General features: G+C 38.2%; 1 protein-coding gene across 6 annotated transcripts in view; it reads left to right on the top strand.

Moving 5' to 3' along the window:
- The first annotated feature begins 211 nt into the window (after positions 1-211).
- Positions 212-27,251, top strand: part of scn8ab (sodium channel, voltage gated, type VIII, alpha subunit b) — a 52,466-nt gene continuing 25,426 nt past the window's right edge. For 2 of the 6 annotated variants that reach the window (XM_015056999.1, XM_015056996.1), the window contains exons 1-11: positions 212-350; positions 5,710-6,047; positions 17,495-17,613; positions 18,744-18,833; positions 18,922-19,050; positions 21,386-21,477; positions 24,234-24,455; positions 24,861-24,924; positions 25,196-25,337; positions 26,160-26,366; positions 26,451-26,732. In XM_015056999.1, the coding sequence (XP_014912485.1) occupies positions 5,766-6,047; positions 17,495-17,613; positions 18,744-18,833; positions 18,922-19,050; positions 21,386-21,477; positions 24,234-24,455; positions 24,861-24,924; positions 25,196-25,337; positions 26,160-26,366; positions 26,451-26,732 (1,629 nt within the window). In that variant the 5' untranslated portion in view covers positions 212-350; positions 5,710-5,765. Of the gene's footprint in view, positions 355-5,709; positions 6,048-17,494; positions 17,614-18,743; positions 18,834-18,921; positions 19,051-21,023; positions 21,116-21,385; positions 21,478-24,233; positions 24,456-24,860; positions 24,925-25,195; positions 25,338-26,159; positions 26,367-26,450; positions 26,733-27,251 lie in introns of those variants that run through there. The other 4 variants (XM_015057000.1, XM_015056998.1, XM_015056997.1 and 1 more) reach the window with 3 other exon arrangements.

Below are 27,251 nucleotides of genomic sequence, written 5' to 3'. Positions count from 1 at the left end.
AAAAAAAACTAATATAATTAATATTTATTTTATAAAAACACGAAAGTATAAAGCATAAAATTAAAGAAAGATGCGGATAATGTTGCCGAACGCAATATATGTGCGTGTTGTTTTAAATGAACGTCTTTTTGTGCTTACGATGCTGCGGTCTCTTGCTCGTTATTGGGAGTGAAGGCATTTACCGACACTCCCTAACAATTTGCTGAGAGTCATCAATTATGCAGGGCAGCGGCACGCACTGGGAAGGAAGATAGCAGCACCAATATGGCGACAGCCGCAGTTACTCCCGACTCTTTTCCACATCTGCAGTTCAGTGCCAGCTGTCAGGATATCTGTTAATGCGAGAAAAAGTAAGTGAACAATATGTTGTCGTCTTTGTCCGGCATGTTTGGCCGCGGGATGGAGCTCAGCCGTACTTTTTGTCGACTGACTGCATCCCAGTGCCGCAGAGCGGGTCCCTCTCAGCATCTTTCCCCCTGTAGCGGCTGCGAAGAGGCTCCTTGCCAGTACATGAACAAATGTGCATGCGATTGCTTCAGCCAGAAGTGGGAAATGTGTGTGTGTGTGTGTGTGTGTGTGTTTTTTTTTTTCCTTTAAACGGGAAGATATGATGCGGCGCGTTTCATAGCGAGGCTTTCGTTAATTTTTTTTTTTTTTTTATGTTGGGGAGTTGGCCTGCCGCTGGATGGGATGACATTTCAGTGTCAGAATGAGAAACATGATGTGGAAGTGTAAACTTCTCTGAGTGGAAAACAGACGCCCGGTTGTCTACAGGAACAATGCGACGCTTGCACCCGAACTGTACCTGCATGTTTTTCCTAACATTATTTTGTATCGGTAATAGTTTTATGCCACCCTCCCTTACGCTTGCAGTCTCTCCGGAGACTGTATTGCGTGAGGGGGTAGAAGGTGCGTCTATAGTTTGGCAGTCCTCTGAAGGGACCGCGGCACCTTGTTTCTCCTTTTATTCAGGCTTCCCGTTAAAACGCGACATTCGCATTGTTTCATCCACTCTTAAACAACACATATCACACTTCTGTATCACTGTCGACTCGGCCTGACAGGGCGCGGTTTACTTTCCCCTTTTGGTGATTAATGTTCCTTTAAAATAAACATGTCTTTGCGATATTGCGTTGCAGTAAGTTCATATGTGCTGCCAGGTTACTGCAGGTTTGAGTTGTCAGCATCCAGATTGTAGATTCCACTGACCTACTAGTTAGAACCTATAGCAGCACACTGCAGCATTTCAGGCTTTGGCCCTATAGAACAACGACGCACCCCGGAATAAAACACTTTAGTGAGGACTGCAGGCTACAGAGAGCTCTCAGTCTGGGTAGGGATAGCACTGTGGTTGTGATATGACATTGTGAAAGAGAGCAGCCCGGTCATCATTTGAAACTGAAGGAAGTTATCAAAGGAAAAGGAGAGAGTGAGTTTTGTTTTCTTTCTTCTCAATCTACTTTCTCTTTTAAAAGAAATCCACTCGATTTGTTATGGCACCACGATGTTCTGCAAGTACATAGTGTAACCTAAAACTGATTCATCCCCCTTGTCAGGAATATGGCATTATCCCATTTAGCATCCAAAAAATATATATATATTAATTGCATAGTTTAATATGAAGGAAGCAGATATCCTGTCTGGTTTAGGTTGGGCCGGACTGAGGTGAAATCAAACTTTGCAGCAGTCCCTCCTCCTGCACTCTAACCCAAATCCAGCCTCAGGACTTTTCTGATAAATTATACAAATATTAAATAACAAAACAAAACTTGTTATATTAAATAACAATTTTCATTGCAACACACACATCAAGGTTTTGAGACAAGTCAATCCTCAGCATAAAATCTGCAATGACTCCCATTTTTGTTTCACATAGAAACAGAACCAACGCATTCTTTATAAATATCATTTTACCTTGAATAGCCATATACCTTTTATACTCTTTCCCCATTGGACGCAGTTAAATATATTGTTCAGGTTGTCTTGCTAAAGACCTGGGCATAGTTTGATTGACAACAACATGTGTGTCTCTTAGAAAACAGTCAAAATGCAGAAATTTAAAAGTGCTAAATTGCTCTGCATTCCTTCACGGAGCAAGTAATCTCATCTAATTTCAGAAGTAATCAGGTAACCTCTACTCATCACCAGGGGGCGCTCACTCCTCAGTGACTGCATATGAACACAAGCAACAGAAAACTTGTTAATCTGACAGAAAAACAAGGTGTTGTTTTATCTCATACTTGTAGCCCCTGAATCAAATGCGGCCCTGGGCAACTGCCCATATCAAAGCTCTCACTGACAACAAATCAAATTTTTAGTTTCAGAATGAAGCAAAATGTTAAAATGAATGATATGTGCAGGTGAGATAATAATATAAGAACATTGGGAGTTTAAAATAGGTCTCAACATACCCAAATTAAAGCTTGGGAAAAAAATAGACAGAAATTCTTCACTGAAAAACTTTAACAAAAGTCATATTCTTTATAAAAATGTAAATAAAATAGCCAGTGTTTTAATGTGTATGCACACTACAAAAACAGAACTGTAATATGTCAGTTTCATTTTAAGGATGATTCATATTTTAAAAAAGAGAGAGAGAGAGAAGTGAACCGTACTGAGATCTTCAAACAAATGTAAAAAATGGAAAATGCAATATGTTTAGTCTAAAACTTTGGAAGTTGCAGCTAAATGAACTTTACTATACTGTTATAATGAAAAATTAAAAATGAAGCACCAAAGAATCCTCACAACCTGAACACAAAATATTTTTTACAGTCCAGGTATCAACTAAATCTCCTATGTCCTCCATCTATAGCCAAGAGTTCTGCAGTCATTTGAATATAAACCTGGACAGTAAAGAATTTGATCAATAAAACATAATTTAAGTATTTATTTCATTACAAAATTACAAGATTCCCAAAAAGAATAAAAAGAGCTGCTGGATGACCAAACCTCAAACTAAATGTCACATATTTAAAATTTAGCTGTCAAACACAACTAACTGTTTAACACTTACTATAATGAAACAGTAAAGTAACTTCTCTTTAAGTACGGAAGGACAAACGATTCAAAATGAAGAAAAGACATGACCTCCATATCTCTAGAATTATTATTATCTAAAGAACAAGATGTTTGACTGTCTAATCGTTTTCACATTTTTCTAATTTTTTTTCATGTGTTTGTAATGTGCTTAGTCAGGTTAAATGTGGTTGGATTTTCTTTTTAGTTTTTTTATGATATTATTCTGTTTTTAACTCTATGATATTCTGCTGTAGATGTTTTGATGTTTCCAGAACAGGTTGTTGTTGATGATGACAATTTGTTCTCAACCAACTTACCTGGTTAAATAAAGGTAACCCCCCTCCCTGCCCCTCTGATATCAGGAAAGCTTTTTAGAACTACTATGGAAATAATAATAATAAAAAGCTGACTTAATAAAAGTTGGATTTTTTATTATCTTACCAGTTCGCAGTAAAACAGATGCTGCATGCAGAGTACACAAATACAGAATTTTTTTTTTTTTTTTTTAAATAAATAAGTATGGAGGGTATATAAAAAAGGAGGTAAGTTGGTTGGTGGGTTTAACTGGAAGTGGGCCTCCAAATGAAATTCTGCTCAGGGCCTCAGACAACCTTGGGACGGCTCTAGATTTGAGACACGAACCTGCCCTGCTGCTACGTAGTTATTAATGTAGATGTGATCTATCACAGAACAGGCAGCATTAATACACCGCAGGAGAAGGAAATTGAAGTTCAAGAGGAACTCGTTTGACTCAGATGGATGTCCTGTTTGGATTTGACCACCTGGCTTGGATCTCTGTTATGTCCCGTGAGCTCAAACCCCATCAGATGATTGCCCGAGCGCACAGAGGAGAGCTGTTTCCGGATGCGTGGCGCCCTGAGTCGGATGCCTCTATCGCCACAGAGGACACAGCCCCACTTTACTTTCCACGCTGCTGAACAGGACAGTGAAACAGTTTTTCTTTTTTGCTTGGAAAGCAGTAAAAGGCTGCATGGGCTTTTAAAATGTTTGTCATCATTTCTTTAACTCTGCGCAGGGTGCAATTTGCTGAAATGATATTGGTTTGGAACAGCGTTTTGCTTTTTTTTTCTCCATTCTTTTTTCTGGCACTAAATGCTGTAAAAGTTGCATCAGCTGCCTATTGATTATTTAAAATTTGTGGGATGCCTGCAGTTTTTGCAGGTGTTTCTGTGCAGCCATAAGACAAAGTCTTAAAAAAAACACACACAACATGCAATGCTGGTCAAGTTCTTGTGTCCTATTTGGGATCGCCTGGAGGGATCTCGTTATGTAAACTTTCTGGAAAGATTCTTCTTGGAGGCTGCATCGTCTGGCCATCTCAACTGGACTTCTCCCTTTTGTCTTGAATGAAACAGGATTGTCAGGGTGCTTTCTGGCTTGTGGAGTTCCTCTAGATTCTTTTTAAAATTTGTTTTCAACCCGACTTTGCTGGTGTGTTTCATTTTATTTTATTTTATTTTTATTTTGTGCTTATAATCTGCTTAGTCAATTAAGCAGCACAAGAACCCAAACAGACTGGTGAGTGAAATTCACGTTTGATGGTACCACCAAGAGTTAAAATGCTGTTTTAGTTACATGTTTAATTTTTCTTTTCATATTAAATTTCTATTGCTTTAATGCTTTACTGTATTAAAATGTCTTCAGTGTTTCAGAGCAGTCCTGTTCCCTAATCTCAAACATTGCTACATAAATAAAAGCTGTTATTCTGTTTCCATAGTTACAGTTTTGCTGCTTTAGCAATAGGTCAGATTTACATATATTAAACACTTCCTGTAAGTTATTATTTGTTCTTCTTCTGCATCACTGTTTAGCAGCTTATAAGTTATTGTGTATGGTGTGGTTTTTATCTCTGTCATTTTGATAGTATTAACAGATCCGGATCAGGATCTTGATTAGGGTCATTCAAAAAGAAAAAAGGTAATTTTATAGGTTGCTTGCCTGCTCACCCAGCCCATTCCCCTTTTCCACTACTTGAAACCTCTAGGGATAGACTAAAGCTGCACAAAAACATTGTTTTTTTTCTGTTGTATCATTTGAAATAATCTGCAAAATAGCAAAGTAAAGGCTGTAATAGATGCACAATAATGGGTTTACAAATTAAGCAGATGTGATAAAAGTTTTTGTTACAACTGATAATAATGTTTATTGACAAATTATTGTCAGAACTTTAATTGTTCTGAAATAATCCTCTTGTGTGCATGAAGGCATGATGTTTCTGACCCACCTCTAATGCTCAAAGCTAAAAATTCACCGATCAGGCATTTCTGATTTTCTGGAGTCTTCAGCTAACTCTGTTTGCAGTTTTGAATAAAAAAATAAAATAAAATCAAGGAATTACAAAATTATTCCCATTTCTGCATCAAAGCATTGGCCTCTACCCTTCATATATTTTTTTTAAGTCAAATAAAATAACTTTTTCATCAAAAGTACATACTGAAAATTGTTGAGAATTTTGAGTTTTGATGCATTTTATGAATGTACTAAAAAAAACAAATTTCCAGTATTATTTCTGCTGTTATCTAATCAGAGATGATCATAAGAAAATGGGCAGATTCTGATCTCTACTTCAAACTTTTAGTTTAAAAGAAAATCAAATTCTGCACCTTTTTTATTTATTTTTATTTTTTGCTCTTCCTCCTTCTAATCACTCTGTCTCCCTCCTCCCAGAGCTGGTTGTCGGGGATGGTAAACAAATAAAAGGGAAATAGCTGCAGGATGAAAACATGGCCGCACCCCTTCTTGCACCCCCAGGACCTGACAGCTTCAAGAAGTTCACCCCGGAGTCTCTCGCTAACATCGAGAAGCGCATTCAGGAAGAGAAAAACAAGAAGCCTCCCAAGCCCAGATCGGACAGTAGTCACCGCGACACATCTGACGACAATGAGCTGAAGCCCAACAGCGACCTGGAGGCAGGCAAGAGCCTGCCCTTCATCTATGGCGATATTCCTGATGGAATGGCAGCAACGCCCCTGGAGGACTTGGATCCATACTATTTGAACCAGAAAGTAAGAAAATACACGCACTGTCATAATACCAGACTTATTTTCCTTTATACTTATGTTATTCTTCAGAACCTTTCACTATCATGCTGCCAAATAGTTATTGGATAAATGTTCTCTTCAACTTTATAGATAATATTTCAACGTATTTCAGGTAGAATTGAATATTTACAGCAGCTGTATGGATGTCATGCTTCACTTGTTTTTTTAAAAATTGTGTTTATGTTTCAGCTCATCAAACACATTTTAATCTGAGACCAATCTGAAAACATACCAAAAGCATTTTTCAAATAACAATTTTATTTCTCCACGGAGAAAAACTATTCAAAACAGCCTGGCCCATAAATCCATAAGCAATCACTGGCTAACCCTAATCCCATTTTAAATTCAAACTGTATAAATCAGATTTAAGTATGAACTTTGACTAGGCCTACATTCTTTTGTTTTGAGCCACAGCTGTGGCTTCAGTGTAGCTTACCACCATCAGAGTGTGAATGACTGATTATTGTGTAAAGTGTTTTTGAGTCCTCGGACTTGATAAACCGCCATGGAAATTCAGGCCAGCTACCATTTGCCATTAAGCCTGGACTAGCTGTGGTGCATTGGATCATCGTCCTGCTGCACAGCCTGAGTCTGCTTGGGCTCAAGGCACCGATATCAAGGGTTGGGGTCCTGCAACTTTTAGGTTTGCTTAATTACAAACAGTTTAATTACTCAGACGCAAGACTTTGTAGAAGTTAAGGGCATGATGAGATAATTCACACATTTGATTCAGCAGTGTCTTCAGTCTGGTGGCTGAAGACACTGCTGACTGAAGGTCATGAATTTATGTATTGACATTTTCTTTTAGGAATTTTTCTGATAAAGGCCATAATTCATGGTAACGTCAACAGCAGAAAATCAATCAGGCAGCTCTGATTTGACCTGGCATACCCAGATCATCACACTGCCACCACCGTGTTCCACTGTCTGTATGATGTTCTTTTGAAACAAGGCTGCACATTATTGGGAAAACCTTCAATATGAAATAATGTTGGTAATTTTTTGTAGCAAGCATGATTATGATATATAAAGAAATAAGCAAACATCATTTATGTCTTTCTGCCGTGGGCTTATAGTAAACTCTGCTCTCAGATAATGAACATGTCCAGCTGCAGGAACAAAAATATATTATTTCCACCTTAACAACAGTTGATTTATTTTTACATTTTTTACATAGTTGTGGTTTCTTAATATCTTGACCACCTTACCATCTCTTCACCTTAAACTTTTATGATGTACTAAAGAACAAGTGTTAATGTATACTGCACAGGTATGGAGAGCCTGAGTACAAGGTATTTAAATGGTTAAGTAACATTTATTGCCATTCAAGTCATTCGTTTTGATGAGCATATTGCATACAGTGCAGTGCAATAATTGTGCTGATCTGTTTTACAATGGATGTAATGGGACATGAGCTTCAATGAAGTCCCACTTTTGTCTTCTCAGAATGTTCTTCTGGATAATCAAAGTTTTTTTTAAGTACATGTCAGACGGTCCTTTTTTTTTTTTTTTTTTTTTTTTTGGCCAGCAGTGGTTTTCACCTTGAACTGTTCCATGGATGTCCTGTTTGTTCAGTCTCTTTCCTATTGTGTTATTAGGAAAACTTAACTCTACTGAGGTCTGCATTGCTTTGGAACATATTCTGGATTGTTTTGTGACCTCCTGAATGAGTCGTCGATGCTCCCTTGGAGTAATTTTGTTTGGCCCGGTCACAATAATGGCTCTTACCGTGGTTTTTAAAGCCATATAAACTTATAGACGTAGCACCTTTTCTGAAGGATATTAATGGACTTGTTTCCCACCTGTTCCTCTATTTCCTCAGATTGTCCCCTTTTAAATCAACAGTTTACCGTTTTTATGTGTTTGTTAAGATTAACTTTGTCTGACAAGGTGCTAAAAAAAAGCAAAATATAAAGATAGAATAAATCTTTGAGGTAAAACACACTTTTAACTCCACCACACATTCTCTGTCATCGTAGGAAGCGGTGCTCATTCTCGGCATTTTGCTCAGCAAGATTATAAAATGCTTCTTCTTTACAAATATATAGCTTTCCTTTACAGATGGGCAAGTTGAGATATTTTTTCGTGCAACTGCGGGTTTCTTTTGCAAAGCAATTCTGGTCTTATTTTTTGTCCAGTTGTGTTGATTCACTGCATCTGTTAATGTCTGGGAAAGACAATGAAACTGCAGAGGGGAAGGACAGGTTTGCCTTTGACCTTCTATAAAATCAGTCCCAATGACTAACAGTTTTTGTCAGGATAAGACACTTTGAGATGGTAAGTGCTTTGTCGACTTGTCAGGAGAGATAAAAGTGCTGAAATTAGTGCATCCAAGGGAAACCTTTGTTACAGCTACACTTCATTTCTAATCTGGCCTAATTTCTTTTCACGTTTACATATATGCGTACAGCTGCGCTGTCATTTTCTGCAGATTTTGATTCTGGCACTGCTGCAGTATCAGCGCTATTTCTGAACATAGTGTGATTTTTTTTCACAAGGGGCATAAATAAAAACAGAATGACAATCAGGTTTTGAATTAGCCTGATGTGGAAAAGTTGGCTCAAACCCCTCCGGCTCATTGCCAAATTCGTTATCTTTTATTTATCAGAGACATGTCTGAGCTCTGTCCTTCCTGCAGCTCTGCACCAGTGGAAGCTAGCGAGAGAAGTTAGAGCAGAAGATGGAGGGCAGGACAGGAAGTGGAGAGAAAAGTGCAGGGGCATGCAGCTGTGTGGACTCTCCTGTCTCCTGTGTTTGGGCAGTGATAATGTATAAGACAATCTGTGGGCTCTATAGAAGCAAGATGGCCAGTCAGCAAGACTGGCAATCGCACAGTGCAGCACTCCCTCCCAAGGTAGATGGAACCATCAATGGCATGCGCCTCTTGTGATCTATTGATCCACAGTCCCAGGTCGGTGGTTACCACAGGAAGGGTTACGTTATGGCCTTTAATATACCTCCAAACTTTTCCTGATGCTCTGCGCATTCTTCCTTAGCTTTCATTTCTCTGCTCTGCAGTTACTTTGCTGATCTAGGAACACCGTCTCTCTGTTGTGATGCTGTTTGTTTGCAGATTGTTACGCGTGGTGAGAAGCTGGTGCATTTAAACAAGCATTAAAACAACAGTGTTATGGGAAACACTGCTTCATACACCTGCCTCACCCACACCTGGTTAAAATTTTGGCTACCAGAATCCTAAAACTCCTGGAGTGATGGGAATGTTTAGATGTGTGCAAAGGGTGAGATGAGGGTTAATTATAACTGAAATTGTCTTTATTATTTATTCTTCAGTAATATTGTAATTGCACATTTTGCTAGTAATTCAGCAGAACTTACTGTAATGAAGCACGTTATAGATTGCGTCTTTTGCACAAATAACTGTCAAAAATAATTTACCCCCTCCTTTTTTTTTTTTTTTTTGTCAAAAATAATTTTCCCCCTCCTTTTTTTTTTTTTTTTTTTACAGTTAAATCTCATTAACAATTTGATCAGTGTCCTTTAAAATGTAAAAATGTTGCTCGTAAAGACAAAGAGCAGGATATTTAGGTCATAGACCACTTCTGAACAGATTTTAATCCTTTCTTTCTATTTACACTCTCATGTAAAGCACTGTTGACATTTAGTGAATAAGTTTGTAATATTAATGAATCTTGAAGTGCGCTCACTCTGAGACGATGCAACAAGGGAAAACTCTAAGCTGCTCTTCAAAATGGGAAAGAGGAGCAGGCATGCCTTAAATGTCTCTGTCTTGAAATAGCTTCAAGAAATTTCTGCAGTCTGATTGGTCATGAAAATGTTTTAAGAGGACGACCAAGGCCGGAGGGAGATCCAGGTTTATCTTACCACCATGCACAAGGAGAAGGACTGAAAGGGAGTTAGAGAAATAATATCTCCAAAGCTCACTTTCAGAGAGCTGCAGCAAAGGGTGCCATATAAAGTCTCCATGACAACCATCTGTTTTAAGGCTTTTGTGCACAGCTTAACCAGTTCTGCTTATAGTTGCAGATGGGCCTGTTTTACAACATCAGTGGCTTTTCTGTGCATTCAGCGTCTTTATCGTACAGACGCCCACCTTGTTTATATAATTTGAAGCAGCACTATGTCTAATCCACAGATATTTGACCTTTATTCCCTCTGTGAGGAAGTCTTTCTGAGTATGTAACAAGTTAGGGTCCACTGCTCCCCCCCTTGTCTCTGCCCTCACCTTTCAAGGCTGTCTGTCTCCTCTGCTTGACCGATGCTCATCCGTCCAATCGCTCCACATTGCTCTGTAAGTCAATGAGTCTAAGTGTGTGTGTGTGTGTGTGTGTTTGTGTGTTAGTGTTGCTGCAGGAAACCTGATCACAGCACTCATGTATAAAAGAGAGGAAGAGGAGGCAGTGGCGAGGAAGAGAAATGCAGAGTTGCAGTTCTTGTTTTCCCCTGTGACGGGGAGAATACTGCCTGGGCTTTCCGAATGTCTGATGTGACGAGGCAATGTTAAAGGAAGGCAGAGCAGGACGTGACGGATGGAGGACATGTACATGTGTGTCCCTGTGCGCAGACGGACGCCGCCTGTACGCGCAGCAACACTAAACCCCAGGTTTTTTTTGTTTTTTTTTTACCCCCCGAAGCCTAGTTTTTCCACTGCTGCTGTGACGGTTGTATCAGCAGTGTGCAGCAGAGCAGTAATTCCTGCACAGGTTTGTGCTCGGCAGCAGCTGCTAGAGGGCGCGCAAGGTGAGCTCTTGGCAGCAGCAACTGAGACTCGCTGCACACAGCATTACATTATGTTCGTCCCGCTCTCTCTTGGAGTCCACCACCGTTCATTATTATGCTTTTTCCCCTCTCCTCTCTGCCGCCTCGTCTCTGGCGTTCTTTCTATCAGGGCGTAGTAAATTAGACCGAGGGCCGGGCTTTAGTGCTCCGTCTGAGTCCTCAGTCTCTGATGACACAGCATCCTCCTGTACTCGGCTGAGTGAAAAAGTGGATGGGGGCGGGAGGAGCGGGGTGGTTGAGTGCTGTCACTGTGATACAGGCTGGAAGAAGAAAGAAAGTTGGAGAAAGCCAGGATTTTATTTTCGTTTTTTTTAAGTACTTTTGCAGTTGTTGTTGTTTTTTTGTAGGTTTTGTGTTTATTTGCAGCTTATTAATTCATCAGTTTCCTGTCCTTCAGTTATTATTGTGACATTATCTGCAGCTGCTTTGGTTAATTATGAAAATTTCACAAAACAATTTGCAGTGCTTTATATTATTATTATTAGCAATAATATAAATGAGTGCTAACCTGGGAGATCTGTACCCGACACCCATATTTTTTAAAATAAAGGTTTCACAATTGATTCTAAGTCATTTTTACTATTTTGTGACCAATGTATATCAATTAATCCAGGTTTGATCTGTATTTAAAGTCCAGTTTTTTAGTATAAAATTATCTTGATATTAAAAAAGCATCAAACATACTATCGTTTTGCTTTTACAAATAAAATAAAGGTCCTGTGAATATCAACTATGTTTTCAAGAACCCTGAATAATCTAATTTGAGGTCTGACCAATTTTTTATATTTTGAGTTAGAGATAAACAAAAGCAGTCCAGATTCCTCTGGTGAAATAATCCTTTACTTTGTCCCGTAACAAAACAGGAAAACAGTTTTCTATTGTTTTTCTATTCCAAACAATAGAAAACTTGTTTGGGTTACAAATTATTGCTTTTTTTATTGCTTGTGTAAGTGCTGTGGTTAGTCAGATGATAAAAACCACCATTGAGCAATAAGCATTAAAAGACGCATTGAAACGCACCGAAACAATATAAAGACAATCAACTATTTTAATTTGATCCTACAAAAGTCGAGAAAGCAAAAATAAATATTTGTGCAAAACTGAGAGCTGCTGAGGTCAGAAAATCTCACAAATAATATAGATTTTTCTTTTTTTTTTTTTTTACCGCTAAAGACGTGAAGTAATGAGGAAAAGTTTTAATCTGTCACCTCATACATTTATATTATAACAAGTGGTGCATATTTTATCCTAACACATTGATTCAGATCTTTGCTAGCTGAAGCTCGCAGGCTGTTGAAATTAGATTTACTCATATGAGGGACATAAAGGCTTAGACATGGAAAACACAACTGTAATTTCAAACAACAATGACAACAATAATCATCATAAAAATTAAAAATGGACTTTCTTTAGTTAGAACTGTTAATAAACAGGAACTACAAAATGCTTTTACAAGATAAGATATAAAAACATATGAACACTGGAAAAGAAAAAAGTAAGAAGAAGATAAGTCAAAAAGGACCTTTTAAAGAATGTATTGGGGATTCTTTAATTTCTATCCCTGTCAGATGCTCAATTTACCCTCATCAGGCCTCGGTATGAATTTGGTTTATGTACAACAGATACGGTAGGTTAAAATGCAAATTGGAGGGAGTTTTCCCTTCATGTAATCTTGCTTGTGCCTCTTTTTAATTAAACCAAATGATTTTTTTTAAGTAGATGTGCTCGCAAATCTTTGATTAATAAATCACAGAGAAACATAAACCAAAGAACTCAGCTGTGTGTTCTGGTTTTTGACTCAGATTGCTAAAACTGCTCTTTGCTTTAAGAAGTAGTGCATTCCCTTTCCATGACTTCCTCCCTGTTGTTTCCCAGCTTAAATCTTTGTTTTTGTCTGTCTTTCCCACCTCCCCTTCCTTAGTTTCTCTGCTGCAGACTTACTCCTCCTCTTCCTCCTCCTCCTCCTCTCTACATCTGCCCATTTATCCCAGGTGTGGCTTTCTCTTCTCTGCAGCTCTTTGGTTTTCTGCTCTGCATCACTCATCCCCTGAATCTCTCTCTATTCGGTTCTCGTTGCTGATGTCCTGCCTCTGCCAGCCCCCTTCTGGTTCTTGCTTTTGCATGTTATTTTAATTGTTCTGCATATAATATGACGAACTGTAGACTGGGGCCTGGTCCAGTGGGTTTTGTGTCTATTTATTATTAAACGTTTATTCTGTGTTCAAGCTGCAAGTTGAAAAATTAGTGTCACTAACTACAATGCAAGTGGAAGGAAAAAATTTCCCAAATAGTCTGTTGAGAATTACTTTATACTTGCCAATTGTACTTTGAATATTTCTGATATCAAACTCCAGGCTCCTTGCATCTTTCCAAGTCAAAACTCTGACTTAAGATAGTTTGTCAGAAACTAGCAGAAACTAGTTTGAAAGGAACGTGTATCTACTGTAACTTAATGCAACCTGTAAGCTGCATTTAAAAGGCAAAATCCGTCACTTGAAAAACTTATTTATCTTTTTGCCTGAAATAATAGTTCTGATTTTGGCAAATACAATCTGAAAAATCTATTTCTCCACCCTAAGTGATTATCTGATCTGAGCATTATTTCAGGAATCAATAGTGTATTTATGCCGTGACATTTAGGCCCTCACTGCTCATTCTGGCTACTTTTTTTCCATGTGTGATTCCTTCATGTTTATTTGGATGCTATGTAACCCGTGCCCTCTTTTAAGACAGTAAATGGCCCATAAAGTGCTTTCCTCAATTATCAATACTCCTGTACAGATGTGTATCAAATTCTAAATTAATGCTATGAAGCAACTCTCAATTAAAAAAAATTTAAAATATTCCACCCCTATAATTTGCATACATTAATTCAGTTGGGTATCAACATGCATATGTTTTCATTTGTACTTTAAAAAAAAAAAAAAAAAAAGATTCTCTGTGATTCTTACGTTTGTAATGTACAACCTCCTGTTCCTGTGGAATATAAATGTGATATGATGACACAGAGGCTAATTTCTTTGAAGCACTCATCAAAATGGGAATAAAGGGATGAAACGTTATTCACAAAAGGCAGATATGTGCTGAGCTTCACAAGTAAGGATTTGGTTGCAAGAACAGACTAGCCTGCTTAAAATAACCCACATCTACAGGCATGGCAACAATTAAGTGAATCAAATCACAGTTAGTGATGCTGGACACATGTTAATTACTGCCTCCTTCCTCGTATCGTATTGACCCGGTCAGCAAAGCACTTCCTTTGACCTCTGAGAGAAAAGACGACTTCAGGTCCCTTGGTTTCCTGTTCGTGTGACTTTGACTCCAGATGACGAAAACACATGATGAAACACAACCTCTCTGTTTCCTCCTCCCTTCTCTACAGTGTTGGCCCTACACTTTCTGTGTTTGTGGTTACTTTTAGTATGATATTTTCCACTGGAAGGTCTGGAGCGGTGTTGTTGTTTTCTCACACGACAAGTACAAATTTCAATGCTTTTTATTGGGAGCTTATGTGACAGACCAACACTTCGTGTCGTGTTGTACAGCGGAGAAAAAATTTGAAAACTGAATGATTTCCAGTGTTGTATTTGTTGTGCACTCTGAAATTTGACCATTGTGATACAAATTGTGATTTATCATAAAAAGAATAAAACTCCCAATGATGGTGTTTGCATAACGCTAAAGGTGTCAACATGGCAGGGTTTGTAAGTTTTTCCTGTTTCAGCTCTTTGCCCCTCTACTTAGTACCAATACGAGTTAATATCAATACAACTGGATGACTGTATGTAATTACTTTGTACTGACTAGTGCTAGTTTTACTACCTAATGTAAGTGGCAGCCTGTTTAATTTTACGGATCCTTAAATGAACAATAGTTTCTCTGATGTCATGAATTGATAGATGTATTGCAGAAAACTCAAACAAAATGTCATAATGAAATTTCAGATCCATATTGTCCATCCCTGTCAGTTGAGAAAAAGCCATTTGAAATCACATCTACAGTTTGGGACGGGTCATGTGTGGTCAAAACGCTATTTAGCAGAAAACTGAAACCGCACATGGCGATGCAAGGAAAGATTCGCACAGGAGGGACTAAATAAATGCACAGACATTTTATTTGTAAAACATAAAAAAAACAAAAAAAAACATGTCATGTCATGTCATGTTTTCAGCTTTTTTTTAATATAGCATTTTATGGTTGAAGTTTGTGGTTTTAACATGACAAAATGTGAAAAACTTCATTTATATTTCCAAGGCATAACTAAATGACCATAATCATGTCGACTTCAAGCAGTTCTCTGTTAATTGTCTCACAGTGAAACAGATCTGATTGAAAAATACCGAGCTTAACTTCAGTCATATAACGATTAGATTTCGAGGTAAACGTCCTCCTCCTTCTGATCACAAATACATAATTTAACATCTGTGCGTCACTGCAATTGTGTTCTGAGTTACTTTAAACTAAGAATAGCCTCCTCATCCAAATATCCACGGTTCACCAAAACAACTGGCCACCAGTGAGAGCAGCTCTGAGCTGGGATGCCTGGAGGTAACGTGCGACACCTCAGCAGTCTGTTTGTAAACGATGCTGGTGTCTGTAACGCTGACCTCACGTGCCTTTTGTCCAAGACTTTGGCACAGGCCTCTGCAGACCCCACACATGAGTACACAGAAACAAACAGAGGCTGCTGCCTCACCCCTCGCCTGGCCGCACTCGGCCCGGCGCTGTTTATGGGCAGGGAGCGGTTACTGCGAGGGAGCGAGCTCCGAGTCAGCAGATCTTCCCTGATCGATGGCAGCATTTGCTGTTCCCTTTCCAGTAAGAACTTTAAACCCGACGTGAAGAGAGCCGTTGGGCCACAGAGAGGCCGGGGAGCTCTGCTGTCTGCCTGTCTCGGGCCTTTAGGAGCGCTCGCTGCTTCTGTCACAGTGAAGGTCCTGCTGGGACCGACGGGGCGCTCTTTGACAGCCTCTCAGAGAGGAAGTGATGTCAATGAGGCAAAGTGTTACTTCTTTGCAATGTATTTATATGCAGATTGTCTCAGTTTATTCTTCTGTGTGACAGTGAGTAAATATTAGCTCTTTTCAATTGATGATTTCATTTATGAAGAGGAAAAAGAAAATGTCTTATTCTCACGTTCCCCAAAACGTCTGGATGTTCCCGTAGACTTTTAATAAAATGCTGTGTTAACTAAAAAGATGAATGTGAAAATGCATTTGACAACGTCAGATACTAATATAGCATTTATTAAAAAGATAATCGTTCTGACAGTCCATGATGGCGGTGGTGGTGTGATGGTCTGCTTAGCTGCTTCAGGACCTGGACGACTCGCTGTAATTGATAGAATCACAAACTGGTCTCTTCCAGAAACCAGTTTGTGACCTTTCGCTCAAGGGCAGAGGGGTCATGCAGAAGGACATCTCTGATTGGCTTAAAAAAAGGAGACTCTTCAGGCGGACCAGTTAAAGCCTGCTCTCATTTTGAATGTATAAGTGGCTCTGGAGTATCAGTCAAAAAAAAATAAAAAACATATACAGGTTGAAATTATTTATAAATGGTTAAATGTGGAAGACCTTGTTAGTGTTAATGATATGATATAGTAGTGGCATGTTGTGTTCACTTACCTCCAAACTTGAACTTGGCTTTGACGTCTGCTGGCAGTTTCTGAAGTCTGTCGGTGCCGTGGTGAGGAACGTCTAAAGACGATAAATCAGGAGGCAGCAGTGTGAACTAAACTGGTCCATCATGCTCCAAAGTCCTTCAGTCCGGTTGAATAAAAAGTATTTTTCAAAGAAAAGTGAGCCAAAATTCCTGCACAGCGATGTAAAATGCAAGTTCCCAAAGGATGACAAAACATTTCTTTGGTTTAGATTTTTACAATCGGCCATGATAAATTGGGTTGCTTTGTTTCCTTTAATTTTTGAAATCACCATCAGAAAACTGCTTTTGGAGTCATGTCAAAAAATAACAGAATACTGGGATAAAGCAAATATAAGGACATGTCGGACACTATTTGGGATGCTTTATAGACGGCATACTACAAAAAACGATAAATACTTGGCACAAAAAAAATAAAAGAAAACAAGTAAAAAAATCCATCACATGATTATGGGATGAAGAGGAACGTCCAACATTGGAGCAGTGGCTGTGCATTGAGGAATTAGATTTCCTTGATGGAAAAACTCTCATCTGAACTGAGATCGCAAAAGGGCCAAAATGGGAAAAATGAAATGGTTATAGAAACAAGGAAGACACCGCTCCCACAACTAGACAATATTGATATTAAAAAGGAACAATTGCATAAGGATGCAAATAATAATAATAATAATAATAATAATAATAATAATAATAAAAAGCTTCATAAAAAATAAGTAAGAAAACTGCTTTTGGTATTTCATCACCATGCCATTGTTTGACTTAAAATGAGTTTGATGATCATTTGAGTGGGACATATATATACAATAATTTTCATATGATGTTTTGTCTTGAGTATAACATGGCAGTGATATTACTAAGCTTAGCTCTATGACAAAAGTTCCCTAAGTCATGAATAATTTCCTGGTTTAAAGCGAGACGTCAGAAAGTTTTTCAGGACACGGATCAAATATTTGACTAACTTTCATCTCTTCTCTCTCTCTCTCTTCTCTCCACAGACATTTATAGTCCTAAACAAGGGGAAAACAATCTTCCGCTTCAGTGCCACACCCTCCTTGTACATCATAAGCCCTTTTAATCCACTTAGGCGAATAGCTATAAAGATTTTGATACATTCATATCCTTTCAAGTTACTGATGTCGTGTGCTCGGACCAAATAAAAAAAGAAATTGAAGGAGCGACATAATACGAGACTTTGAGACGTTTTTCGTGAAATGTTTTGCTCAGGAGTTTCAACTTGACCATCATTTAATGTTAAACTTCAGACTTTGTTGTCTGATTGATCAATTAAAGTCGTAATCGATCACTGAAACCGATCGCTTTCCTCATTGGCGTCTTTTATCACCGTCTCACAAAATTATTTAAGTGGCTAACTCAAATGCAATTGTCAAAGCTTTATGAGTATGTACAGTTAGTAATAAAAATTATGTTAGGTCATCGTTTCAGGGACGCTGTAATTTTTTGCCTCGACAAATGCGTCTCGTTTAAGCTGTTATTCAACATAATCTGTCCTGTTTGAGATGCTGCAGAAAATCCATCAGATTACCTTGAGGAACCTACATCTAAAATGTTTGAAATCTGCTGGGGTTGTAATTTCAGAGAAAATATGTTTTGTAAATAAACTTTAAAGTTTAAGGAACTAATGGAACTGTATAATTTCCATTGCACTCTGGATTTCTAACACTGACAGGATTTCATGTCATTTTCCATGAAAAACAGAAATATTTCTCAGGGATTCGTGACTTTTGAACAGAAGTGCGCCTTTACTGATGAGGAATGTTTTTCCACTCTTATGTAGATTTGTGTTCATTAGATAACTGGGCCTCTTAAAGCTCGAAAGGAAATTAGTTGGATTGATTCCCACATATTCAACTGCACAACGCTCAACAAATCCAATATATTAAAGGTTTATTTGTGTAAAATGATCACCTACAATACATTCCTCAATTAGAAGATGGTACCTCTTATTGATGTGACTCCTTTTCTTTCTTAATAATGAAACATCTATTCATATTCTGCTGTGACGTAAATTTGTTATTTCTCTTTCACATTTCCTCTTGAGAAGAACTTACATTGTGTCGTCTTCACTTTAAGATGTACAGGTTAACTAATGATAATAATAATTATTATTATTTGTTTTTCTAAATCACATTACCGTCTTTCTTCCCACCTTTCAAAAAGATTGAACACATCTTGCTGTTTTATGTGCGCACTGTTCGAGCTTTTCCTTAACATTTGTGTTTCCACGTTATTCAGCATGATCATCATGTGTACCATTTTGACCAACTGTATATTCATGACATTTAGTGACCCGCCAGAATGGTCCAAACAAGTAGAGTAAGTATGCAGTATACTTTTCCCCAAATTACTTGCAGATCTGCATCCTGTCGCTGCTCCTCACTCCCCACTGGACTTTCTCTCTCAGGTATACCTTCACGGGTATCTACACGTTCGAGTCGCTCACAAAAATCGTTGCCCGAGGTTTTGCCATCGACGGCTTCACGTTTCTCAGAGATCCATGGAACTGGCTGGACTTCATGGTCATTTCAATGGCGTAAGTATATGTTTATGTGATACTTGTCTTATTTACATAAAAAGCGGTGTAGCTGCGTATTAAAATGATTTAAGATAACATTACAAGAAAACTCATTAGTTGCATAAACAAGCACATAAACGCAACGTGTAAATTATCCGTGATCCGCCTTAGTAATAAAATTGCAGCAGATCTACTGAGAATAGCAGTGAAAACATTTCTTGTACTCTTAATACTTGCATATTTAAAGTGTAGCTTCAAACATGAGCAGCTGCTGCAGTGCATCCCAGGATCCTGTTGTTTCTTTTGCAGCATTAGTGGATAACTGCTCTTGTAAAGTCGCAATATAATGCCAAAGGCATATCAAAATGACTTACAGAGAAGGTGTATTATTAATAACGCCTATATACCTTAACTTAAAATGCACAGTGTCTTGCAAAAGTATAAATACCTCTTAGGTGTTTTCATATTCTGTCACTGCAGAAATAAACACCAAATGAAGATTTTAAATTATGATTTGTTTAAATGAACATTATTCAAAAAGTAATTGCCCTCTGAGCCTGGCAGGTTATTCTTTTTCTGAAATGCCTCGTTAGTGTGTGACTGATCCAAAGAGTTTGATTTTTGTCTTGTCAGTTCAAGTCTTGAGGATCATCAAAATGTTTTTTTGGTAAATGTGAGATGGGTCTGTGTCTTCTTTTTTTGGTCGACGATGGTTTTGACCTTAGAAATCAACCCATTTTTTTCTTTCTTATTTTGAATCATAAACTAACTGAGGCGTGCCAGGTCTGCATTGCTTCAGGTGATTCTCCAGGTTCTAGTTGTTGATGCGCTGTTGGAGTCATTTTATCAGGCTGGCGACTTCTCCATGTTTCCTCCCCTTGTGGTTCGTTGGACTAAAACCTTTTAAAATGATTTTTGTTTCGTACCTGTTCTTGATTTTCTTCAAATTGGGGCAGAATTTTTTTTTTTTTTTAGATTTTGTAACCCATTTCATGTTGCCAAACATGTTCTGTTTAAATGATGTTGGGTAAAACTGCGTAAATTAGTGTCCATTCAAGAGGAGATGGGCAATATGCTTCCAGTTAGTGTTGAGTTTGGATACATTTGGAAAAAAATTGAAAAGTGTTTTTTTTTTTTTTTAATTTACTTCGATTATACTTGTCTGACATTAAAATTTGTTTGATGGGACATTTAAGTGTCCCAACACTTTATCATGACACTGTATATTTCGGGTATTCTTTGATTAATTCAAAATTAATTAATTCAGAATATTACATTGTTATTGTAGTTTAATATCAAAACAGAGAAATAACTAGAATAAACTGTAGATAAAAGACAATTTAGTCGGCTTAATTGATGAGCATACATCATAAATTTGCTTATGTTCTCATCATATTACAGTTGAAGCTTTTATTAAAAAAAATGTTTTTAGGCTGGTTAAATCCCCCCTTAGCTTTTTAAGTTTAATACTTATATATTTTCTGTATATCTGGGGATTTTCTAGCTGGTGGCGTAAACTTTTGCAGAGGGGTTGTGTGGAGTAGTAGAGAGAGTCAGTGTTGTACCTACAGTATAGCAGCGATGTAAACATTAACACTGTTTTTACGTTCTTGCATAATCACACCTTGCTGTCTAAACTCCCCCCAAAAAAACATATAATCTCTGTCGTTTTATCGGCCTGATGCTCTGCTCTGAGAAGCTATCATCAAATTTCCTTCCTGTTTTCCTAACAAGAAATATGTTTTCCACTTCAAGAACAAAAACCCTGACGACTCATAAGTACTTCTCAAAATGCCACTTCACACAAACCAATCTATTGTCGTAGTCTTGACTGATTGGATGACCTTATGAATTAAATTAGATTAAATTATTTTTTCCAGGGCATTCAGTCCCGTCTCGTTAGCCATGCTTACTAAAATACTTTGCAACTTTTTTTCCTCTTCCTCTAACCTGGATAACTCCTGAGTGACTGTATCTGATCCACCTTGCAGGTATATAACAGAGTTTGTAAACCTAGGCAATGTGTCAGCTCTGCGTACGTTCAGGGTTCTGAGGGCTTTGAAAACTATTTCAGTTATTCCAGGTAAGGCAGGTGTTTGTCTTGCGGGAGGGCGACCCACGGGGCTTCATGTTAGTCGTGGTTGTGTTTCACTCCCTCCTCTTCCTCCTCCTCCTCCTCTTCCTCCTCCATCCTCCTCACACTGGGCGGACAGGTGTTCAGCCTCTGTGTCCCCTCCCGGTCTTCGGTGGTGGTGCTGGTGTCGTGTTCTTGCACAATCATTCGTGTGTGTTGTTATCGTGTGTGTTGTGTATCATAGGGTTCTGTTCTGTGTGTCATCCTACCTTGTTGCAGATATATAACAGAGTTTGTGGACCTTGGGAATGTCTCGGCGCTGAGAACGTTCAGGGTTCTCCGAGCATTGAAAACTATTTCTGTCATTCCAGGTGAGACTCCCATTTAAACACTAAGGCTGATCCTAAAATTAGATGTTTTTCTTTGTGTATCTCCTTTTTTTTTTTTTTTTCTTTTTTTTTGCAATCAAAAATGTGGAGCATTTTTGATTGGCTCAGCAGTCTGCAGGCAGTCTTGTGGGCTTACATGTTTTGTAGGATTACCCTGAGGACAAATGTACCGTCATAGTGAAAAGAGTCAATTACCGGGTTTGAACCTGATATGATCCGGTTTGTATCAGGTTCAAAAATCCAAATTAAAATGTCTAAAACCGCACAAAACACATATTTTTGCCCAAGTAGAAGTTTTTGTGAGGAAATAAGCAAACTCCAAAAACTCTAGAGATATGAAAAATATGTAAACCCTCAGAAATGAAAAAGGAATTTATTTTCTTTTCCCTATGACTGTAAAAAACTTGCATCTCTCTTAAAATGTTTGGATTGCTCCGAAGTGGAAGTGATTCTAGAAATGAACAAAACTCTGGGATTATTTGCCAGAAAAGTTTTATTGTATTTCCTTAATGTTCGATAAGTTTTTTTTTTTTAAATAAGCACATATTAGGTGAGAAATATGTGAGAGGGGGGAAATCTATCATCTGCTATTTGCACAGATTGGGTTTGTGTCCAAACTCCAACGGTACCGCCTTTTGTTGTCATGTAAACAGTTTAATCCTGTAAGACTGCCAGGCCTGTGCTGCATGAACCTCTGAAACTCGCTGTTCAAATCCAATTTGGGGGTCAATTATTTATTTTTTAATTACATTTTCATTAAGTCCATACTGAGTTATAGATTATTTTTTACAATAATCACATCATATAAATGTGTCAAATAAGCAGCATTATGCAAATCCTCCACATAATTTAGATTTGTATCGTTTCCTTGCAGTCAGAGCTTTTGTCTCACCAGATGTTGGCAATAATTCAATTACAGAACCAGCAGTTAAGGCACTGGGAATAAAAAAAACAACAACAAAGAAACAGACTGAGAGCAAAACCTCTGACTTAACATTGCAAACTGTTTGTGAAAATAGTGAAACGGCATCCGCCCATCAAGGAGTTACTTCAGTTGAATCTGAATATTTCAGGATGATGTTCTCCATGCAGACTTCTTCTTTGTTTTTTGACACATATCATATCTTCTAAAACAATTAAATCTGACAAAAATAACCTCAGTAAATAATAATAAATAATATAAAATAATTTTGATATATATATATATATATATATATATATATATATATATATATATATATATATATATATATATATAAGGTGGAAAAATGGTGCAAAAATGTGTCATTAAACAGTGGATATTCCCTCTTCAGCATCCTAAATGCTGTGCAAAGAGCACTCAGAATAAGAGAAGAAGGCGGGATAAAAGTTAGTCTTCTTTCATTTAGAATAATTTCATCATTTTGCTTAATACTATTTATACTGATGTGGCCATTTCCCTCAGCCTTGGCGTTTAAATGACCTGCATGCCTCCTCTCATTGACCCTAAACCCCAACTCTAGAGCTCCTAGAAGCTAAACCTTTGTGCATGTCTTTTCGTCATCTTCTTCATTTCTTGCTTCCGTGCGTACACCTGCATCTGTGCATCGTTTGCACTTTTTTACTATATATGTACTGTGTTTAATATGATGTGCATAATGCTTCCTGAAGTTGGTTTGGGATTTTTCCACTGATGAAGTTAAAATCGTTCCTCTTCTGTTTAAATCTTCCTCGAGTTGCCATGTCGCTCTACTCTTTTTTATTTCTTGAGATCTGTTTACACGTGTGCATATTTCTCTGATGGAAAAATCCCACAAGACTTCAGTATTTGCTGTGATAGTTTTCAAATATCTTCTTGAAAGTATTGCAATACAATATTCTGTATATACCATAAAATCTTAATTATTATGAAATAAAACATTTTAAAACTCCGAAACGCATGTTTTCATTTTCTTTTGCTCAATCTGCACTGATCAGACTTGACAATAAATTACTCCATATTGTAATTATTAGTCATGTTAAAATATTTGCAAAAATCAGAAACATGACATTAAACAAAAACAATAAAAAAAATTTTTTATTTATTGCATCCTTAATTTAGCTGCTGTTCAGATGCTCTTTATGTTAACAGCTTAATTCATTTGAACTCAGAGATCCTGCTGGTGTTCCAGCTCCGGCAGACTATTCTGTTGAAGGAGCTTATTAATTACACCGTACTTATCTTTCATTACCTTTTTTACTGCAGTTTCTTATCTGAAGTGACACTTCAGTGATGAGCTCTAATCACTGTTGAGCAGGCTAGTGGCAACGCCACAGAAGACTGAGTTTGACGAGGCTGTACTGTCACTCAGAGGCGTATGAACATTCATCATCAGCATGAATGTCACAACACTTCCTAGCATTCAATTGAGTTATAAGTTACTGTGAACTTTGACCCCTTTTAATTTGGTGTTCATTTAGACTTGTTGCTTTCCCTCTACTTTTCAGCATCATCCACAATTTTTTTAGGAAAGTGGAGTTAGGCTCATTCCAGATTTTAGTCTGTCTGTTCGTGACAGTTTTTATGTGTTTGGGATCATTTTCCTGATCCCAGAAGAACAGAAAATAGTCGTTTCTTTTTCTTACTCTCCTCCTTCCTTCATGTTTGCGTATGAATCTGTGCAATGGTGTAAATGTGTGAGGCGGCCCGTTTCCATGTTTGTGCATTTGTGCACATCTGTGTGTGTGTGCGTGTGTGTGTGTTGTTTGTGTGTGAACAGGCCTGAAGACCATTGTGGGCGCTTTGATCCAGTCTGTGAAGAAGCTGTCGGATGTGATGATCCTGACCGTCTTCTGTCTCAGCGTCTTTGCGCTGATCGGCTTGCAGCTGTTCATGGGAAACCTCCGGAACAAGTGCGTCTTCTGGCCGATCAACATGACCGAGCAGTACCTGGAGAACGGCAGCCGAGGTTTCGACTGGAACAAATACATCTATAACGACTGTGAGTATGACCCCTGACGCTCGGTTAAACTGGGGGCTCGTGCAGTCTGCATTGTCTAGCGTGAAAAGATATGTGCAAGTTTCTGTAAAAATCCATCCATTCAACTTTAGTTTTTTATTTGTGTGTTTATTACACGTTTCATATCAGCCTAACAACTGCAGAAATATTAATTCATTGGAAACTTTGTCATTAATATTTTGAAAAACTAACAGAGAAGTCTCTGAATTTGAGTTTTACAAGTTTGGAATTTTGAATAGAAAATAAATTAGACATGTTTGAGACTCCTAGTTCTGAAATTCAATATTTTTTAATCTTGCTTTTACGAAACATAAACATAAACAATGACTAATTTATCCTTTAGGCAGTGATGAGTGAAAGTGACTGTCCTGCTTTGCTTTTCTGCAGCAAATTTCTACTTCCTGCCCGGTGCTCTGGACGCTCTGCTGTGTGGAAACAGTTCAGACTCAGGGTGAGTTGCGATTTAATTTGAGCTCATGATGGATATTTTCTGTCTCTGTTCATGGAATTAGTTTAATAGTTTTTTTTTTATTGCAAAATTAATCTAAAACTTGAATAAATTATATGTCGCCTTTTGAACAATTAATCATATATTACGGTTTTATCTCTGTAAAATCGCACAAATATCTGGAGGTACACATTAGCCACACCGAGATGATGCTAAAAATAACAGTTTCATTTGAACAGTTTCTTTTAGCTACATTTGTGTGACTTCCTTTCAGACGATGTCCAGAGGGTTTCACGTGCATGAAAGCTGGAAGAAACCCGAACTATGGTTACACCAGTTTTGACAGCTTCGGGTGGGCTTTCCTCACCCTCTTTCGTCTCATGACTCAGGACTTCTGGGAAAATCTCTACATGCTGGTGAGGAGAAGTTTTCCTGATTTGTCACAAATCTTTTCTATAAAATATCTCTTCTGTGCCACTGCTTAGATCTGACAATCCGTTTCTTCCAGAGGTCACCCAATAATTAAACAGAGTTCCCCTGACAGGTCAGGCAAAGTGAGTGATTAACCAGCAAATCAATCAAGAACCTATGATAACTCTGGAGGAGCTGCAGAGAGCCATAACTCAGTTCTAACAACCTATTAAAACTACTATTAATTGTGCACCTCGTACATCTGAATCTAAATGAGAATCTGTAGCAAGACATGAAAACTGATGAGAACAGATGTTTTCCATCCAGCCTGATGGAGCTTGAACAGTTTTTTCTCACAGGTAGAAGAACAATTTTCAAATCTGGTAGGCAGTGGTTTAAACTACGTTCCTCGAGGACCAGAGTCCTGCAGCTTTTAGATGTGTCCCTTGTCCTATGGACTTGAATCAAATAGCTGAACGGCCTCGCTGCCATGCAGTCGAGCTCTGTTAATGAGCTAATATTGGAGGCAGGTGTGCCGAAGCAGAAATGGACCTAAAAGCTGCAGGACACCAGATCTAGAGGACTGGAGCTTGAGACCAGTATGGTACAGCAAACCCCACCTCAATACTTCATAAAACTCCAGTTTTATGAAATATTGAACCAACGGGACTCAATTCAAATGTACTTTTCAGGGTTTAATCTATAAAGAATAAAATAAATAAGATGATGACTCCTTTTTGCTGCGCTCTTACATTTTTGGACTATACTTTGTGTTGGTCCATAACATAAAATCATGCATCGACCTCCGTGTTTTTTTGTTTTCTCAGACTCTGCGAGCTGCAGGGAAGACCTACATGGTATTCTTTGTGCTGGTCATCTTTGTGGGCTCCTTCTACCTGGTCAATCTGATCTTGGCTGTGGTGGCCATGGCTTATGAGGAGCAGAATCAGGCCACAATGGAGGAGGCTGAGCAAAAAGAGGCCGAATTCAAAGCTATGCTGGAACAGCTCAAAAAGCAGCAGGAGGAGACGCAGGTAAGCTTCATCTTTCCTCTGAGATGCAAACATCTGATTTGTGCTCAATATGAGGCTATTTTATTTATTTTTTTCCCGCTTCAGGCTGCAGCTATGGCCACATCGGCAGGGACCGTGTCAGAGGCTGCGTTAGAGGACGTAGAAGGGGGTCACTTGTCCCGCAGCTCCTCAGAGGTCTCCAAGCTGAGCTCCAAAAGCGCCAAAGAGCGACGCAATCGCAAGAAGAAATGGCGACAGAAAGAGCAGGAGAAGGAGAAAGGAGACAGCGAGAAGGTAGTCAAGTCTGAGTCGGACGACGGCAGCAAGAAGAGCACCATCCGCTTCCCAGGAACCCGACTGGGCAGGAAGACGTCCATCATGAACCAGGTACAGTCAGAAGAGAACGTGTCGGCTTCTGCAAAGCGATCCGTTTGATGGCTTCGGGTCAGAAAACCGTTCGAGCTTTTAGTGGTTGGAAGTGTACGGCTTCAGTTCGGTCCTAAATTATTGATCCAGTCCAGTGACCTGTGAGGTTCCTCTTTAACAGGGGATATGCAGCCATTTTGCGTTGGCTGATGTTTGGTCCTAACCAGGTGGGAAAGCTGATGCATTATCTAAACATTCAGTTTGATGTGATTTTTCATTCCAATACTTTTCAGTTCTGCTGTCAGCCACTGTGCAGGCCCAAACCGAACATTTAATTTTTATTGATGGTTTGTAAGATTGAAAAATATTTTCTGAGAGACTGAATTTTAGGTTTTTATTCCCTATAAGTCCAGTAATAAAAAACACAAATATATCAATTTGCATGTAATGATGAAATAATAATACACTTGTGCTAAATAACTAAATATACATTATAGATCTTCAGATATTTTGAGGTGTGACTGTATTTTGGTCATTTTA

The sequence above is a fragment of the Poecilia latipinna genome, unplaced genomic scaffold (genome assembly GCF_001443285.1).
Source record: "Poecilia latipinna isolate Pla-1442-1.1 unplaced genomic scaffold, P_latipinna-1.0 Scaffold1428, whole genome shotgun sequence".
Classification (NCBI taxonomy): Eukaryota; Metazoa; Chordata; class Actinopteri; order Cyprinodontiformes; family Poeciliidae; genus Poecilia; species Poecilia latipinna.
The sequence above is the reverse complement of the archived record's forward strand: the minus strand, read 5'-3'. Positions and strand labels throughout refer to the sequence as shown.